The sequence below is a fragment of the Lethenteron reissneri genome, chromosome 59, assembly GCF_015708825.2.
Source record: "Lethenteron reissneri isolate LAM-NWPU_2019-01 chromosome 59, ASM1570882v1, whole genome shotgun sequence".
Lineage (NCBI taxonomy): Eukaryota > Metazoa > Chordata > Hyperoartia > Petromyzontiformes > Petromyzontidae > Lethenteron > Lethenteron reissneri.
The window spans coordinates 4,665,441-4,685,417 of record NC_083837.1 but is presented as its reverse complement, the minus strand read 5'-3'; the positions used below and the strand labels follow the sequence as shown (position 1 = coordinate 4,685,417).

At 46.2% G+C, this 19,977-nt stretch overlaps 1 protein-coding gene across 3 annotated transcripts in view; it reads left to right on the top strand.

Annotated features, from left to right (window-relative positions):
- The window catches only part of LOC133357684 (glycine receptor subunit alpha-2-like), a 140,121-nt gene that overhangs the window by 36,896 nt on the left and 83,248 nt on the right, over positions 1–19,977 (top strand). For 2 of the 3 annotated variants that reach the window (XM_061575775.1, XM_061575776.1), the window contains exon 2: positions 9,679–9,806. In XM_061575775.1, coding sequence (XP_061431759.1) covers positions 9,679–9,806 — 128 coding nt within the window. Of the gene's footprint in view, positions 1–9,678; positions 9,807–19,977 lie in introns of those variants that run through there. The other variant, XM_061575777.1, reaches the window with a different exon arrangement.

The following is a 19,977-nucleotide window of genomic DNA, read 5'->3' as shown; positions in this document are numbered from 1 at the left end:
AGCATCTTCCTGTTTCCTCTAATCTGAAAAAGGGGAGAGGGAGGGAAGGAGGGAGTGAGCGAGAGAGAGAGAGAAAGCCAGGGGTTTATGGCTGATTGGGCCAGGGGGGGGGCTTTGCTTTGGAGAATGCACCGAGCAGAGGTGACGAGTGGGTTGGAGGGAGACGCGGGAGGCTGGAGATTGTCCCTGAGAATGCGGCAATCCCTCCAGTGATGCCCGCCCGCTGGTAGAGATGACGGCGGCTGTCCTTGGTGGTTTGAGCGAGATGGTACGGATTGCTGTGGTGATCATGTCTGCTGAAACCGAGAATGACAAAAAGCACACTGCATGATAGGTTTTTTTTTGGGGGGGGGGGTTAGATCACGTAAATATAAATGTGTCGTTAAACCCGCCGCCACACCACACGGCCAATCAGTAAGGTTTGTCACGTAAGCAAAACAACACATTTATATTTACGCGATCTAACCCATCAAACCTCTTATGGATAATATTGGTCGCGAAAGCATACGTGTTCAAAAGCACACTGTTTAATACCTACTCTGCATTGCATATTGTCCGTGCGCGTGTGTTTTTGTTGTCACGGCAGTTAAAGCCGTGGTGTTTTATTACGTTGTAGACCGAGGCGAGCGAATGGGGCATCCTGGTTACGCGGCGGCGTAGAAAACTAAACTAAACTTTTTTTCATTTTACCAGGTAAGGCCCACTGAGCTACGCAGCTTTTTTCAGAAGTGACCTGGCCATCACAAATGATTGCTCGACCGAGTGGCTTATTCATCATCGCGTGGAAATTTATGGCAGGCAAAAAAACTCGAAACGTGTTGATTCAAAAATCTGGAGGGACAGACCGGAGGACCTGGAGGAAAATCCACCTGACCACGGAGAGAGAGAGAGAGAGAGACGCAAACTCCAAATATACAGCAGCAGGCGTCAGGGTCGGGATTGAACCCACGGCCTCCTGCTTACAAGGCGAGGTAGTTAACGTCTCACCATGGATAGAGAGAGAGAGGGGACACGCAAACTCCAAATATACAGCAGGCGTCAGGGTCGGGATCGAACGCACGACCTCCTGCTTACAAGGCGAGGTAGTTAACATCTCCTAGCCACCGTGATGATGATGAGAGAGAGAGACACGCAAACTCCAAATATACAGCAGGCGTCAGGGTCGGGATCGAACGCACGACCTCCTGCTTACAAGGCGAGGTAGTTAACATCTCCTAGCCACCGTGATGATGATGAGAGAGAGAGAGACACGCAGACTCCAAATATATCATCATGACAAAAAAATGTCATCACGCCGTAATCTGACGCATGCGGGGAAGGTGCGCACGGACGTATTCGTGCAAAGGAAAGTGCTGAAAACTCCCTGTGACCCACCAATAATGACTCACCAGGTGCCACAGTGGCGAGATGTTAAATACCTCGCCTGGTATGCAGGAGGTCGTGGGTTTGATCTTGACCCTGAAGCCTGCTGTATATTTGGAGTTTGCGTGTTTCTCTCTCTCTCTCCCACCGTGGTCGCGTGGATTTTTCGCCGTGTCCTCCGGTTTTTCCCTCCACATTTACAAGCAACATCAGTGTTTGGCTGCTCTAAATGTCCACGTGATAAGCCGCTTCTCGCTGGGCTATCATTTGTGGTGGCCAGGTCTAGCACATAGCGCCGTGCTGCTATTGCGGGTCTTACCGGGGAGTGCCGTCAGAGGTTATGGCTCGCAATGTTGACGGGTCGATCATTGGCATCTGCGTTTTCATTTCACGCCCCGATGATGCCCTGCCCTGCCTTGCCTGCTTCCAGGCACTCACACGTGGGGAAACAAGTCAGGAGAAGTGACACATCACGTCGCTGCTCATGTTCGATGCCTCTGGCTCGCGGACAAACCCGGTGGGACAAACTGTAGCGAATCGCCGACTGTCAAATGGGAAATGCTTTTTTCTCATTAGAATTTTTTTGGCAGGTTCCCCCCCCCCCTTCCCATAATTCTACTGTAATATAATTGTCAAGAAGACAAATACGGTATACAGGTGTCTGCCAGCCAGCAGGTTTTATATTTGTGCGGTATTTTTGGCGTCCCACTGAGAAGGAAGAGGAGTACGTGGATCAGGGGACGAGCACAAATCAGAGACATCGTGTTGACTATGCACCAAATCACATGGGTTTGGGCACGACATTGTAATGTGGACGTAAACTGTTTACTTGTAATGTGCGGCATAGTATTGATTCGAAGTCGTAGAGAAAAAACGACTCGGACTCGTAATGGGGAACCAGAGACAATCCAAGATTTGCTCTAGCTCTGCAGTATTCTATAAACCATCGTCACACGAACTCCGGTTATCCTCGCAGAAGCTTTTGGCTCAGCCATCGGACAAAGACGGCGGTCACCGCATCGCGCTCTTTCAGATGCGCTTCTGCGGCCGTCTGGAACGCTCTTCCGACATTAAGAAGCCACTGGAGCTACGCACTTTTAAATAATCTAGATTGAAAACTAATTTCTTTAGAACTGCTTTTTGGATTTGGTCTGTTGTCCTTGCCTCGCACCTCCCTACGTACGGTACGAAAGAAGTTCACCATACAGACATACGTGTGAACAATGTGCGTGGGATGTGTACACAGTGCGTGTGGGGTGTCAATTTTGACGTGCAATTTTATTGAGGGACTTTTTGTTGTTGCTTTGGTGTGGCCTCGGAATGTTTTTATTTTGGCAGGTATTGATGTACTCGTTCAATTTGTACTGATGTCTTTTATGTATTTATATTTAGTGACCTGCATCGCTTTCCTGCACGTTGCACTGTTATCGTGCTTTTGTATTGTTTGTTGGTGTAACGTTCTGACCCCGTGACCCGGCTGGACATCTGTGAAAAAGAGTTTAATAGCTCATCAGATTTTCCCATGTCTAGATAAAGATTCTGATTCTGAACCCATTCCTTCCCACACAGATCGGCGACCCTGATTAGAGTATAACCCTCTCTCAACGATAATTGGTTCCACGAAACCGTTAAGTGATTTGCTCGTTAAGCGAGTATAGAAATTAACGTTACAGGCTTAATTCGTTCCCATAGCATCGAAAGTTACCGTTTGTCACCCACAAAACGTACTTTATAATATTTAAACAATGGGTATTAATACATAAAGTTACTAATAACATTATAAACACATACTATGAAAAAATATGGTTAATCAATGCATTAATTCATATTTACTGTACCTACAAAACCCTGTTGTTAACAGGGGAATGGTTGGTAAGCGAACACATTGGGCTCTATGGAGGCACTACACTACTATACACTACTATATACTACACTACTATACATGACAATACTATACACGACTATACTACCATACACGACACTACTATACACAACACTACAATACACTACACTACTATACACTACACTACTATATACTACTATACACTACACTACTATATACTACACTACTATACACTACACTACTATACACTACACTACCATACACTACTGTACACACTACACTACTATACACTACACTACTATACACTATACACTACTATACACTACTATACACTACACTATACACTACACTACTATACACTAGACTACTATATACTACTATACACTACACTACTATACACTACACTACTATACACTACACTACTATACACTACTATACACACTACACTACTATACACCAGAGGTGGGACAAAGTCATTGTTATGCAAGTCCAAGTCGAGTCTGAAGTCATCAAATTCATGACTCGAGTCTGACTCGAGTCCAAGTCACATGACTCGAGTCCACACCTCAGAGGTGGGACAAAGTCATTGTTATGCAAGTCCAAGTCGAGTCTGAAGTCATCAAATTCATGACTCGAGTCTGACTCGAGTCCAAGTCACATGACTCGAGTCCACACCTCTGCTATACACTATACTACAATACACTATGCACTACTATACACTATACACTACTGTACACCACTACTATACACTACACTATACACTACACACTGGGCGCGATCGAGACCCATCGTTAAGTAATTAGTTCTTAACAGGGGTGGTCGTTAAGAGGGGTTCTATTGTACTCAATCGGATTGCATTTGTTTGTTGGTAAAACAATACTAATAATAGCAGTAAAAAAATGAAATAGCAGCTTCCATTTCTTCTCGAATAATTCAGCCTGTCTTCATGATGAAATGTCAAAACCCACCCACAGCGATGTGACAACGCGAAGAGACGCTCTGTCAGCCGCGTTGCAGACGCCTCCGCATGCTATCTGTTGGGACGTAGCTTCGCTGCCTCGTGCGTTTGCGTTTGTGTCGACTGCCAAATGTAACAACAGGGTACGAGCGGTCGAGGAGGGGCACGCGGACGGGGAAGGTTTAGAATTGGGATTGCTGTCCAGACGTTGGATCGGATAAATGGGACCGACCCAGGTAATTTTGGACTGACCATACAAGCTTTGGCATGTGACCAGATGAAGATCCAGGTCGCATTCCGATTAGCAGTGTGAAATATGTAAGGGTATTTATGCACACACGCGCTTGTTGTTGTCTAGCTATATTTAAATTTTCCTATCAAGAGTAATTTATAATCAGAAGATTAGCATGGCTCCCTTGCACAAGAATGGCACGAACGTTTGTGAAGCGTTCCGTGATGAAAAAGACTAAAAAGAAAAGAGTAATTTATAATCGCACATTGATTTACATTAAACCAATTATTAAGGTGATGCTGCTGCGTTGGCAGTGGTGCACAAACAATAACAACAACAAAACTCAACACGTTCATCAATAACACGGTAGCCTTCAAAAGAAAATAAACAATAGGTGATGTTCCAGGCAACAACACATACATTAGCTTTGGCCATTACCCGACACGTTTCCTACGACTGTACATACGTTTCCTTTCAAGGCCACAGTGTTGTTGACGAATGTGTTGCGTATTTGCACATTTAAAATGTTGCAAATAAATTAAAATTGTACACATTTTATCTGGCAATGCACGCATTTGTTATTGTGTTTGGCTACTCGTGCCTCTATCGGCAGTGTAAGAGATCGCTGTGATTCGCTACTGGCACCTCTATCGGCAGTGTGAGACATCACTGTGATTGGCTACTGATGCCTCTATAGGCAGTGTGAGACATCACTGTGATTGGCTACTGATGCCTCTATAGGCAGTGTGAGACATCACTGTGATTGGCTACTGATGCCACTATAGGCAGTGTGAGACATCACTGTGATTGGCTACTGATGCCACTATAGGCAGTGTGAGAGCTCACTGTGATTGGCTACTGATGCCACTATAGGCAGTGTGAGAGCTCACTGCGATTGGCTACTGATGCCTCTATAGGCAGTGTGAGAGCTCACTGTGATTGGCTACTGATGCCTCTATAGGCAGTGTGAGAGAGCACTGTGATTGGCTACTGATGCCTCTATCGGCAGTGTAAGAGATCGCTGTGATTCGCTACTGGCACCTCTATCGGCAGTGTGAGACATCACTGTGATTGGCTACTGATGCCTCTATAGGCAGTGTGAGACATCACTGTGATTGGCTACTGATGCCTCTATAGGCAGTGTGAGACATCACTGTGATTGGCTACTGATGCCACTATAGGCAGTGTGAGACATCACTGTGATTGGCTACTGATGCCACTATAGGCAGTGTGAGAGCTCACTGTGATTGGCTACTGATGCCACTATAGGCAGTGTGAGAGCTCACTGCGATTGGCTACTGATGCCTCTATAGGCAGTGTGAGAGCTCACTGTGATTGGCTACTGATGCCTCTATAGGCAGTGTGAGAGATCACTGTGATTGGCTACTGGTGCCTCCTCTATAGGCAGTGTGAGAGCTCACTGTGATTGGCTACTGATGCCTCTATAGGCAGTGTGAGAGCTCACTGTGATTGGCTACTGATGCCTCTATAGGCAGTGTGAGAGCTCACTGTGATTGGCTACTGATGCCTCTATAGGCAGTGTGAGACATCACTGTGATTGGCTACTGATGCCACTATAGGCAGTGTGAGAGTTCACTGTGATTGGCTACTGATGCCACTATAGGCAGTGTGAGAGCTCACTGTGATTGGCTACTGATGCCTCTATAGGCAGTGCCTGTGTATAGAATAGGAGTTCAAGAATGATGCCCTCGTGAAGGCCACGCTGTTACCGTGTTGAACAGCTGCAGCTGAAATGTCCCCCAATACACGCGGTCCGTTGGGGTCAACGTGAGTCAGAGTTCCAACCACATGCTAACGTTGGCCCAACGTTGGCCCCAACTGAAACAACTCCAGCCGGAGGCTGCCAAATATCCCCGTCTGTTGAGTTTGGAAACGTGTAGTACTTTGAACACGAGTATGTGTCAGTGTCAGCATCGGCATGGCTGCGTGCATTTGAAAGCACAAAATACATGGTACGCTTCCAATTGTGGTACAGATTTAAGCTATGATAAAAGCTGCGTTTCTTAGCTAATGGGGTATAAGCACAAAACGTGCTGCGATGATGAATGGAATTGAGGCATCGGCCCGCACGCTTTGTTCTGCCGACGCACTAGTCGCTTGAGTGTCGTGTGCGTGCAACAGAAGACACCACCCTGCGTTTGATTTCAAACCGGCGCAAGGTCGCGCTTTGGTCGCCGCTTGCAAACATTTTCCTTTTTGATCGCTCGCCATCGTCACCTTCTCTCACTGCGAGACGTCTCCCGGGCGTGTGGGGCGATGGCACGTATGTACGTATGTATGTGCGTGTGAACTTCTTTCGCACCGTACTTAGCCACCGATGCTCATCGGAGGTGCGGGGGAGGGGGGAAGGACAACACACAAAACGCAGCGCTAAAGAAATTAGTTTTAAAATCTAGATTTAAAAGTGCATAGCTCCAGTGCACTTCCTAATGTCGAGAGGAAGAGCATTCCAGACGGCCACAACAGCGCTCTGAAAGAGCTGCAATGCAGTGACCATCATTGTTCTATGGCTAGCCAAAAGCTGCTGCTGCGAGGATGATCAGTGGATTGATAAAGGACTGTAATCTATTATCGTTATGTATTTTCAAATCCTAACCAGCCAGGATGCACTGTGGTTAGATCGCTCAACTCACAATGAGGATGTTACAATTTTAAAAAGCTGCTGGTATGTATGTTGAACTTCATTCGCACCGTATGTAGCCAACCTTGCTAATCAGAGGTGCGGTGGAAGTTACAACAAACTAGAATACGAAGCATTTCTCAAGAAATGAGTTTGTCAATCTAGATCATTTGAAAGTGCACAACTCCAGCGGCTTCCTAATATCAGAAGGAAGAGCTTTCCAGACGGCCGCAGGAGCGATGCTGCTGTGCTCCTATGCGGGGTTTGTTCGTCGGGCGAGAGAGTCACTGTGTTACAGGCGATGTAAGACTTGTCATTTCTCAAAAAGGAGTATTTTTATGACAGTGATAATAACAAGCAATCAGTTTTTATGTAGTTTAACACAAAGGCTTTCGCGACCAATATCATTCATAATACAGGTTTTTTTGGGTTATATTGCGTAAATATGAATGTGTCGTTAAACCCACCACCACCCGACACAGCTAATTCGTAAGCTTTGTCACGTAAACAAAACATGACAATTCGTAACGAGTACAGCACCATGGTGTGTTGGAGAGCCAAGCCACAACATTTACAATCTTAGCATGTAGCAACTGCATCATTCAACGGTCGGCAATCCCCGCAAACATTGAAGTGCTTATACATTTAGGGGTTTTCAGCAAATTCACGAGGTCTTGGGTTCGATCTCGACCCTGACTGCCTGTATATTTGAAGTTTGCATGTATCTCTCCACGTGGTCACGTGGATTTTTCTCCGGGTCTTCCGATTTTTTTGCTCTCCACATTCAGAAACATGCGTTTCGAGTATTTGGCTGATATTAATTTCCACGTGATATACGCCACTGAGTCAGGTGATAATTTTTGGCCAGGTCGTTTCTGAAAAAGAGCCATATAGCTCAAGTGGGCCTTACCTGGTAACATAAAAACACATTCCTGCGAGGGAGCTGGTAGGAACGTTGGGTTGCTTGGTCAATGGCCAGGGTCAACGGCGGCGTGGGGTATTCCGCAAATATGGCCGACTGTGAGGGAGGGCACAAGCCGGCGTGAGTAGGTTAAACGTTGAGTTTTATAAGGGCACCACAGGGTGACCAGCCCCTCCCCACCCAGCCCCACCCCTCTCACCCCCCACCCAGCCCCACCCCTCCCACCCCCACTAGCCCCACACCTCCCCCTCCCCACCCAGCCCCCCCACCCAGCCCCTCCCTCTTCTCCCCACCCAACCCCTCCCTCCCCTCCCCACCCAGCCCCTCTCCACCCAGCCCCTCCCCTCCCCACCCTGCCCACCCAGCCCCTCCCCACCCTCCCCTCTCCATCCAGCCCCACCCCTCCCATTTTTGGATGCACGACGGACGGACGGACGGACACAATAATCCCTTGTGGGCTGGTGGAACCAGGTGGTTCCTACCAGTAACATTTGTAGAATTGTAGTTGTATTGTAAACTCGTGGGAGGAAACCAGAGCACCTAAAGAAAGGAGAGCAAGGGGGCAACACACTATCCCCATACAGATGGGACAGATGATATCAGCTCGCACTTTTTGTAGTAACCGCCTTCTCCTGGCGAGCCAGGGGTATGACACCTCCTCGACGCCCCCGTGAGAAGGGAGTTTCGCAACGTCTGTGCCGTGATCCACCAAACCCTCGGTTGCCACCTCAACATCGCTGGATTACAGGCGGCCACGTGCACTAGCAATATTGAGTGCCTAGTGCAGGGGTCGGCAACCAAAATAACAAGAAGAGCCATTTCTTTCCAATTCGGTACAAAATTCAGCATTTCAAGAGCCGCAATGCATCTGAGTACATACTGTACATACATACTCATCGTTAAGAAGCAGCCCGTAAAGAGCCGCATGCGGCTCCGGAGCCGTAGGTTGCCGACCCCTGGCCTAGTGCGATGTGTAAAAGCATCGCCACATGGGAGATAAAGGCGGCTGGACGTGGTGCTGTGGCCACACACTCACCCCTCTCGTGCCTCGTGTGCCGTTTCCAGCCTTCACAGGTGCTCGCTAGCAGCATGGGGGAGACTTTCGCACAGTATGTAGCCAAACTGTGCTAATCGGAGGTGCGTAGCCACCACCGCCCGGCTAAAAAGTTCTTGAAAAATACGTGCGTTGTTTCTAGATTTGCATCCCTCTTCCCTGGCTCTTACCCTATATAATCGCTTGTCACATACAGCTCTCTCTGCCCACTACAGTAATTTTTTTGCTGTGGTTGTCTCACCTGATGACGGAAGCTTGTGTTGCCTCCGAAACGTCGTGATTTAGTTATTTTTATTTTCACCTACGTGACTTTACCGAAAGAACCAAAGAGTATGTGCGTTCATATTATTGGTTCTTTTGGTAAAGTCACGTAGAAGGGGAACAATAAAAAAAATTCTCACGACGTTTCGACTGCAACACAAGCAATCATCATCACCTGAATTGTATTGTTTTATATATTTTTTATTTCATTTTTTCACTTCTACGTGACTTTACCGAAAGAACCAAGATTATGAATCCCTGCAGTCACGAAAGCTTTAAACAAAAATGTAGTAAGTGCGTTGTTTATTTATTTTATTTTCTCCCGTTTAAAAGCTCGCAGAGGAACACAATGTTCTCAAAGTCTTAACAATTGTGCTCGTCCCTCTCTCCCGGTCCGCGTGACAGCCGGTCACCGTCTCGGGACACGGAGGAGCAGAATGTGAACAACAACAACGTCTCTCCATCCGACTTCCTTGATAAGCTCATGGGTCGGAGTTCGGGCTACGATGCGCGAATACGGCCGAACTTCAAACGTGAGTCTGCCAAACGCATCACCCAGTCCGTTCGGGCCCCCACCTCCATGTGAGGACACTTCGATGGTTTTGTCGAATGACCGTGCTGCAGTGTTTGTCTCCTTGGCTGTGCAGGGGGCAGGATTGCGATGTTCACGCGACCATCGTATTGACGGGGCAACTGCTTGCTGCTGTTGCTGTGCGGTTGTTGTCTTGGTGGTGTGGTCTGGGATGTCTTTTGCTGCCTTGCCCAAGCTTGATAAATGGGACTTATGTAATTAATAAAATAATGTTAGTTATTTTTTTTATTGACCTTGCTGACCATTTTCTTTATTTTTGCAATCCTGTCGTTTTTTTTGTTTTGTGTTTGCCGTTGTAACTTTTCTGGCCCCCGTGCCCTGACCGGACGTCGAGAAGAATTACAGTAACATTTAAACAAAAATAAACGTAACGTACGACAAGGTGGAAGTTATATGCGCAGTAAATGTGCAATGTCAGGCCAACGGGCCAATGTCGGTGTGCGGTTGCAACCGTTGCACAAGCGTTGGCCGCAGCGTTACATATATATTTTTTCGGTTTCACGAAATTTCGCGTCGACGCGAATCGACGAATCGCGGACACGCGTCGGTTAACGAAAGCGGATTTCTGCATTACGGCGAAATTTGACTCACGGCCGTGCGCGCGTGCCTCGTGATATCGTCAAACGAGAAGCCACCCAGGAGGATGGGTCGTTATCCATCAGCCGCAGCGTCACCGTGTCCCTGCAGTCAATAGAGTAACGAGCGTGGGGCAGGCAGGGGGTGCCTTCTCCCCCCCTCCCTCCTAGTGGACAAAGCTACGAGTTGGGCCCCCCCCCCTAGACAACCACCGTGAGATTTGTTTTCAACAGTATTGGGGGGCCACACCTGACCGATTTTTGCACCCCCTGAGCTGATAATGTAATTGCTACGCCACTGATAATGTAGTCACTACGCCACTGATAATGTCGTTACTACGCCACTGATGATGTCGTTACTATGCCACTGATAATGTAGTTACTACACCACTGATAATGTAGTTACTACGCCACTGATGATGTCGTTACTATGCCACTGATAATGTAGTTACTACGCCACTGATGATGTAGTTACTACACCACTGATAATGTAGTTACTACGCCACTGATGATGTAGTCACTACGCCACTGATAATGTAGTCACTACGCCACTGATAATGTAGTTACTACGTCACTGATAATGTAGTTACTACACCACTGATAATGTAGTTACTACACCACTGATAATGTAGTTACTACACCACTGATAATGTAGTTACTACACCACTGATAATGTAGTCACTACACCACTGATAATGTAGTTACTACACCACTGATAATGTAGTTACTACACCACTGATAATGTAGTCACTACGCCACTGATAATGTAGTCACTACGCCACTGATAATGTAGTCACTACGCCACTGATAATGTCGTTACTACGCCACTGATAATGTACGTACTACGCCACTGATGATGTAGTCACTACACCACTAATAAGGTAGTTACTACACCACTGAAAATGTCGTTACTACCCCACTGATAACGTAGTTACTATGTCACTGATAATGTAGTTACTACGCCACTGATAATGTAGTTACTACGATACTGATAATGTAGTTACTACACTGATAATGTAGTCACTACACCACTGACAATGTAGTCACTACGCCACTGATAATTGAGTTACTCCGCCACTGATAATGTAGTTACTACGCCACTGATAATGTACGTATAACGCCACTGATGATGTATTTACTACGCCACTGATAAGGTAGTCACTACACCGCTGATAATGTCGTTACTACGCCAGTGATAATGTAGTTACTACACCACTGAAAATGTCGTTACTACCCCACTGATAATGTAGTTACTACACCACTGATAATGTAGTTACTACACCACTAATAATGTAGTTACTACCCCACTGATAATGTAGTTACTACGCCACTGATGATGTAGTGACTACACCACTGATAATGTAGTTACTACACCACTGATGATTTAGTCACTACGCCACTGATGATGTAGTCACTACACCACTGATGATGTAGTCACTACGCCACTGATGATTTAGTCACTACGCCACTGATGATGTAGTCACTACACCACTGATGATGTAGTCACTACGCCACTGATGATTTAGTCACTACGCCACTGATGATGTAGTCACTACACCACTGATGATGTAGTCACTACGCCACTGATGATGTAGTCACTACACCACTGATGATGTAGTCACTACGCCACTGATAATCTAGTTACTACACCACTGATAATGTAGTTACTACACCACTGATAATGTAGTCACTACGCCACTGATGATTTAGTCACTACGCCACTGATGATGTAGTCACTACACCACTGATGATGTAGTCACTACGCCACTGATGATGTAGTCACTACACCACTGATGATGTAGTCACTACGCCACTGATAATCTAGTTACTACACCACTGATAATGTAGTTACTACACCACTGATAATGTAGTCACTACGCCACTGTTGATGCAGTTACTACGCCACTGATAATGTAGTTATTACGACACTAATAATGTAGTTACTACACCACTGATAATTTAGTCACTACGACACTGATCATGTAGTCACTACGCCACTGTTGATGCAGTTACTACGCCACTGATGATGCAGTTACTACGACACTGATAATGCAGTTACTACGACACTGATAATGCAGTTACTACACCACAGATAATGTAGTTTCTACGCCACTGATAATGTAGTTACTACGCCACTGCCGACAGTTCCACAGCAACGCCTCCACGTCACCTCGCCATTCATTCCAACATCCAACAGACCTTTCGGTGAGTTCCCTAAAAAAAGGTTAAGTTATTTTACTTTCAAACTATCTATTATTCAATCGTTTAAATGATTTATGTGCTTTATTTTACCCTTAGGTTAGGAGTGGAGTTCGAATGACTCTCCGAAACGCATCCCTCATGTTTATTATTATGAAATCAATTCGGGGAAAGCCGTTCCGATTTACGAAATTTTATTTGACGCCCATTTATTTTTTAAGAACCGTAGTATCCCTTTTGTAAATCGAGGTATAACCTCTGTACTTGGGCTTTCACGCCCCGATGTATTATTTATTTATTAATTATTACTTTCTTTTTAATTATATTATCAAGATTTTAATGTAAGTTTTTGTTTTTTTACAATAACCCTTCACCACCGAACAGATCCAATAAAATCAATGTACGCTGAACGTCTTTAGCACCGTACGTCGTTAACCGTGCTCAATCAATTTGTCACATCGCGGGCAAACGCGCCCAAATCGATATGTTTTCCCTCGCAAAACCGGAGGAACGTTTTGAAACGCAAGCGAAATTTAGACAACATTTGTTTTTTGTACGACATTTCTGCTGGATGTTGCATCCGGCGTTGTCGGGCATGTTAACAAAAGCCCATCTTCTCGGTTCTTTCGGTAAAGTCACGTAGAAGGGAAGTAATAAAATAATAAAAATAAAACAAAATAAAAATAATTCTCACGACGTTTTGGCCCCAACGCAAGCAGCCGTCCTCAGGTGAAGACCAGGTCTGTCGGGGAGACAGCGTCTGACAGACCTGGTCTTCACCTGAGGACGGCTGCTTGCGTTGTGGCCGAAACGTCGTGAGAATTATTTTTATTTTGTTTTATTTTTATTATTTGATTATCTCCCTTCTACGTGACTTTCCCGAAAGAACCAAGAAGATGAATCCCTGCAGTCACGAAAGCTTTAAATCGAAAAAGCCCATCTCTCACGTGGAGAGAGAGAGAGCTCGGCTGGATGTAATCTCCCTGGCTGGATGTGTAAACTAATTACGACTCGGAAACCGCTACGCCTTTGCAAGGAGACCACGATGTAAACGCGTGAAAATAACCACCAATCTGATGGGGTGAGGCGGGGTCACACGCACGGCGGTGTTGAGGTGGGAGCAGTGTCTGCGTGTCATCACGCCCCCGGTTCGCTCCGTTGATTGGACGGTCCCAGGGTTTTTTTTGTGCGAAACGACGTCGCTGCTTTCATTTTTCAGAGCGGGTTAAATTGCCGCGCGACGCTTTTTTTATCCCTGCGGCCGGGTTGAAGGTCAACCCCAGCGCCGCTTCGGAGGTCGCGAGGTTTGTTTGACCGGTCGCTTCACCGCGCCGGTCAATGCGGGGTTTGGCGAAGGAGGGTGCCCGGGATGGGGTTAAGAATGAGGGGTCGGGCAACCCGGCGGCTCCGAACCAGCTTCGTGACGTCAATTGTTAACGGGCCACCGTCTCTCGTATTCACATTGCTGCGTTGTGCAGCCCTTGAAATTATTGAGGTTTTTGTTGTTGTTGTTCTTGTTGCCGAATAAAAAAAAAATGTGGCTCCTAATCAATCTAGAATTGAAGCTTTCGTGACTGCATAAATTATACTCATTGGTCTTTTCGGTAAAGTCACGTATGTAGGAATTAAATAACATTTTAATCAATTAAATTAAAATAAATCACGACGTTTCGAACGCAACACATGCGCTCATCCTCAGCTGGAAATGTGGTAAAACACATAGCGAGGGAACACACAGGGGGACACCGCGTGCATAGCACATAGAGAACGGCAAACTGCATGGAGCAAATACAGCAAGAAGATGGGAGACGAGAACTCAACAAACCTTAGAAACATAATGCGATGCAAACCAGTCGGCCAACAAACACAGTTAGACACTAACCTGGTTGACCACGTATTTCAAAAGACTGCTAAATTATTTGTGTTCATCATCTGGGCTGAACCTACCAACGTAAAACAGAGAACAAGGACTCGTGAACAGACAAGAGGTACATATACAGAGAAGACACACATCTTTCCCTGTGATTTATTTTAATTGAATTGAATTTTATTTATTCAAATTTTATTTTATTTCTACGTACGTGACGCTACCGAAAAAAACCAACGAGTATATTGTGGCTCCTCGTGTTATTTCGTTTGCCAACCCCCGCCCCGCGGGTTAAAATATCACTCGCCCACTGTTGCTAGCCCTGCCTGGGAATCGAACTCACTTCACCGGGTCCAAGATTGCAGCGCGCCCAACCACGGCTACAACAGAATCTCCTTGGGTCACGTGGTGCTGATTGATGGCTTCTGCCCGCAATATTGGGCTGCTTCAGCACTGGCTTAAGGGGCTATGCCATGCTAATGAGACAATGTGTTGAGTTGTTTTTTTTCATACACAGCATGTGTTAAATGTGTTTTTGGAGTAGATGGGCGACCAATGAATTTGTATGCAGTGTGTGCACTTGAGTGTGTGTGTGTGTAAATGGGGAGCGGCGGTGTAGCGGTTAGCGCGCTCCACTCCGTACCTGGCCACCCGAGTTCGACTCCCGCTCTCACGGTCACCCAACACCAGGTGACGGTTATCTGAACCGATCCTGGGCCTCTGCTAGGTCGACTCGGCCTCAAATGAGTGCCAGGCGCTATGTGTAAACATTGCCTTTGGGGAGACAAAGGTTGCCGGGTGTGGTTTCTTGCCACACCGCCATCCCCTTGTGCACTGTATCGGCCTTAATAGGTGCTCGCTAACAAGTATTGCCCCAACAGTCTGTTAAAGACGACACGGGGGATCTTTGTCTTTGTCTGCGCCTGCAACATGAAAAAGGTGTGTAAGTGCTCCCCGAGATTTGGACTCTTCTTCTGTTTAGATTTCAATCGCGTAGACTCTTAAGTGGCTGCAGGAGGCATAGTTGAATTCACAAATGGATTATTCCCTTGCCATAGTGGAGCGTGAGGATCAATACAAGGCTGCAGGGGTCATGATTCTATTCATGGAGCACTTATTATTTTTTTATTAGTACCGTGGAACGTGCGGAATATAAATTGTTGCCATGGTCACCATTTTTATTCACGACTATAATCCTCTATCTCTGCGCGCAACTGCGGAACCAAAGTAGAACCGATTGCGATGGCCAGTGCCTGACCGTGATTGCCATTCCCAAATCGATTCTTGCCCTTACCATTGTGGGTCCCCATTGTAAGACTTCATCGTGACTGCAAGCGCCACAATTTGATTTCCAAAAAAAAAAATTTCCTTCACATGGAGCGTTGGCAGTGACCCCAGGGTTGGTGCCTAGCTCACACGCATAGGGTTCATCTTCTTAGTTCTTTCGGTAAAGTCACGTAGAATGGAAATAATGAAATAATACAAATAAAACATAATACAATAATTCTCACGACGTTTCGGCCACAACGCAAGCAGCCGTCCTCAGGTGACTTTACCGAAAGAACTAAGAAGATGAATCCCTGCAGTCACGAAAGCTTTAAATCGAAATTTAACGCATAGGGTTGTTGGAATTTCCAAACACGCTCGGCTGGCGAGGGTGGAGGCACCTGGATCAGCTGGTTCTGAAACCCACCCTGCATGGGACTTGTGCGCTGCACCGATCTTCGCCAAAAAGGCTAAACGCTTGATGATGGAAATTGCCAAAAGTACCTTCAGACTCGGTGAAGCTTCCTCGCGTGGATTAACCCTTTACCTACAAACTCAACAAACGTAATGAATAACTTAACCCTTTCCCGTTCCGAGACGTCTGCTACTGATTGGCCTACGCCAGAGACAGCTTTCTTTATGGCCCAGTCTCACCAGTGTCAGACCAGAGAACGCCTACTGTACACTTTTTCGCATTCTCTGGTCTAGCACTGGTGAGACTAGGCCCTAAAGAAGGCTGTCTCTGGTGTAGGCCAATCAGTTTTAAAGACAATGCCATGTAACACATTCCTGCGGAGGGAGCTGGTAGGAACGTTGGGTGCGCTCGGTCAATGGCCAGGGTCAACGGCGGCGTGGTGTATTCCGCAAATATGGCCGACTGTGAGGGCGGGCACAAGCCGGCGTGAGTAGGTTAAACGTTGAGCTTTATAAGGGCACCACGGGGTGACCAGCCCCTCCCCACCCAGCCCCACCCCTCCCACCCCCCACCCAGCCCCACCCTCCCCACCCTCACCACCCAGCCCCTCCCCACCCACCCCACCCAGCCCCTTCCCACCCTCCCCTTCCCACCCAGCCCCTCCCTCCCCACCCAGCCCCTCCCCACCCTCCCCTTCCCACTTAGCCCTTCCCTCCCCACCCAGCCCCTCCCCACCCTCCCCTTCCCACCCAGCCCTTCCCTCCCCACCCAGCCCCTCCCTGCATGACGGACGGACGGACACAATAATCCCCTGTGGGCTGGTGTAACCAGGAGGTTCCTACCAGTATTATCAGAGCATGTTTGTTTGCATGTTCGCCACAAGCACGTGTGGTTAATGCAGATTTTATTACTTGCAAAAGGTTTCTATTTGGTGTTTGAACATCTTAACACATATTCTTTGGGTCTTTCGGTAAAGACACGTAGAACAAACAATTTACAAACAACTACGACGTTTCGTTCGCAACACAAGCACTCGTGATGATCGTGATGACGATTGCTTGTGTTGCGATCGAAACGTCGTAGTTTTTTGTAAAAATTTTGTTCTACGTGAAGAAGAATATTAATTCCTGCAGTCACAAAAGCTTTAAGTCTAGATCTTAACACCTGTTGTATTGGCAGAAAGGGTCAAATCTATTGTTATATTTTGTATAACAATAATGTATTTAAGACTCGCAGTCAAGAGACAAACAAGAAACACGCTCAGTTAAACACGTAGGAGGCTTTTGCGACCAATATCATCCATAATAGAGTTTTTTTTGGGTTAGATCGCGTAAATATTATATTATTTAACCCTAAAACCCTCGTATTATGGAAGATACACACTATTAAAAATAATATTTTAAATAACGTTTTTAAAGCATAAAATTATGGATTTTTATTGCTGAACAAAACGACAAACAGCTCACAAATGTATGTTGTTGCACGATATATGAACACGCTATGAACAAGATTCCATATAATTTATTTAATTTTATTTGTATTTCATCAACCGATCTGATCCAGAATACAAAATTAGCATTTTTAAATCGGTGTGGAACACGAATTTGGATATTATCCACATCACATGATCCGGTATTATTAGCCCCAAATATGTCACTTAGCCCTGCCCTGCTGGGAAATTCTTAGCACGTTTTGCATACAGGTACATTCCAAGGACACTCAATTTTAGTAGCTCTGTTCAAGTTCATGGGTCCAATTGATGAAGGATCATTCGCTTTGGAGACGACTTGCAAGTCAGACATTTGTACGTGTATATGTTTAACTTATTTCGCACCGTACGTATCCAAACGCGCTAATCAAAGGTGCGGGGGGAAGGGCAACAAACTAAACGCAAAACGCAGACATTTGCTTCCAACGGCCATTTATGCATTAGGCAAAAAATATCATCAGCAGTTCCTGAAGAAGTGCATTGTGGTCCTCTTTGTCTAAGTTCACCATCAAATTCATTCGAGCAAATGTGACCGACTTGGCCGTAGCAGCAGCAGCGATAGGAAACTTTGGACTGGTTTCGTCCTCAATAGGACTCATCAGCACACTACAGTCACGAATGCTCGCTGCTGGCAACCATACATGGCGAGTCCCCAAATCCGCACTACTACACATCCTGCTGTCAGTTGGCCACATGGGCTCAAATTCATTTTTGATGGTGATCCAAGACAACAAAACCACAATGCATTTCTTCAGGAAATGCTGGCGGTTTAACAAATCGGCCACGTGTTCTTCACACATGCGTGCGTGTCGATTCCAACTCGGGGTTTTTCCAGCCCGAGCTGTTATTCTGTCACGATGGGAGGTTTTCTCGCCATTTACAGACTTGATGATTGACCGTTGGACGTTTGACATTAAAAAATATATATATTCTGCCCAGATTCGTGAATAAAATTGTTGTTGGCAGTTTTCCGGAAGGAATTGCTTCGTACGTCGGAGCACTCTGAAACCAGCCACCGACCTTTACAGACAGGGCCCGGAGGTTCCACTTTCGCATCGTGTGCTCATTAATGACCCGGAGGTCAATTGTAATGACCATTACAGCAGCGTTGTTAGCTGAAATTACAGCTGCAAAAACAGCGATGTTTTCTCTGGTAATTGGAGGTGCGGAGGGAAGCACACCACACTAAACACAAAACAGTAATTCTAAAGAAATTAGTTTGCAATCTAAACGATGATTTAAAAGTGCGTAGCTCCAGTGGCTTCCTTTTCTCATTATAATTAAAATTGCAATTTTAGAAGAAAATATATAGAATCACGGCTACGTCGGCATTTAAACATTTATGCTCGTCGATTCCAAATTATCATCCAAGGTTGTTCAGGTTCATGGTCTCTCGTAGCTTCTCATAGGACAACGACACGCCTCGAGTCGCGAGCTACTTTCAGCCAGCCCAGCGTCCCGGGGGGGCGTGACGCCGACCTAATGACCTTGTGGCAGTGACAACGACCCCCGGGTGACCTTTCCCCAGTGACTTTTTAATTTTAAATCTATATTTTTTTTACCGGGTAAGGCCCACTGAGCTGTATAGCTCTTATTCAGAAGCAACGTGGTTACAAATGACAGCCCAACGAAGTGGATCGTCGTTTGGAAATTAATAGCAGCCAAATTCTCTAAACGTGTGATGTTGATCCTAAATGTGGAGTGGAAAAACTTGATGACCCGGAGAAAAATCCACGCGACCACGGGGAGAGAGATACACGCAAACTCCAAATATTCAGCAGGCGCCAGTCGGGAACGAACCCACGACCTCCTGCATATCAGGCGAGGGAGTTAACATCTCATTGCCACCACGACACCCACATACTTGGGATGGCGCCGTGTGACCCGAAATAATTTTTATAGAATTCTTCTTCACGTGTGCAAACGTTTTTCTTCAGAGATGACACTGTGCCTAAAAACCCTGCGGGCTCTCTGCAATGCTTGCGTGCGCTATGCACATTTGTTTCGGCCCAATATACCGGGCAGGATTTCCTGTCCTGATACGGGCCGAAGAGTTTGATCGAAAGTACATTTGGGTAATGCTCCACAGGGATTTTAAACGCTTCCCTGATCTGTGCTTCGTTACATGCGGGCAGTGCAAACACACAGATGTCAATTCCCCCCTCCCCTTCCCCCGCATCTATTAGGGATGCATTCCTCTTGACTAATCGCCGTCATAAATCACACACATCACTGTGTCATTAAAAATTGAGCTCTAATGCTCCTGCTACTGCATTCATTATTCTATTTGTGTTAAGTTTA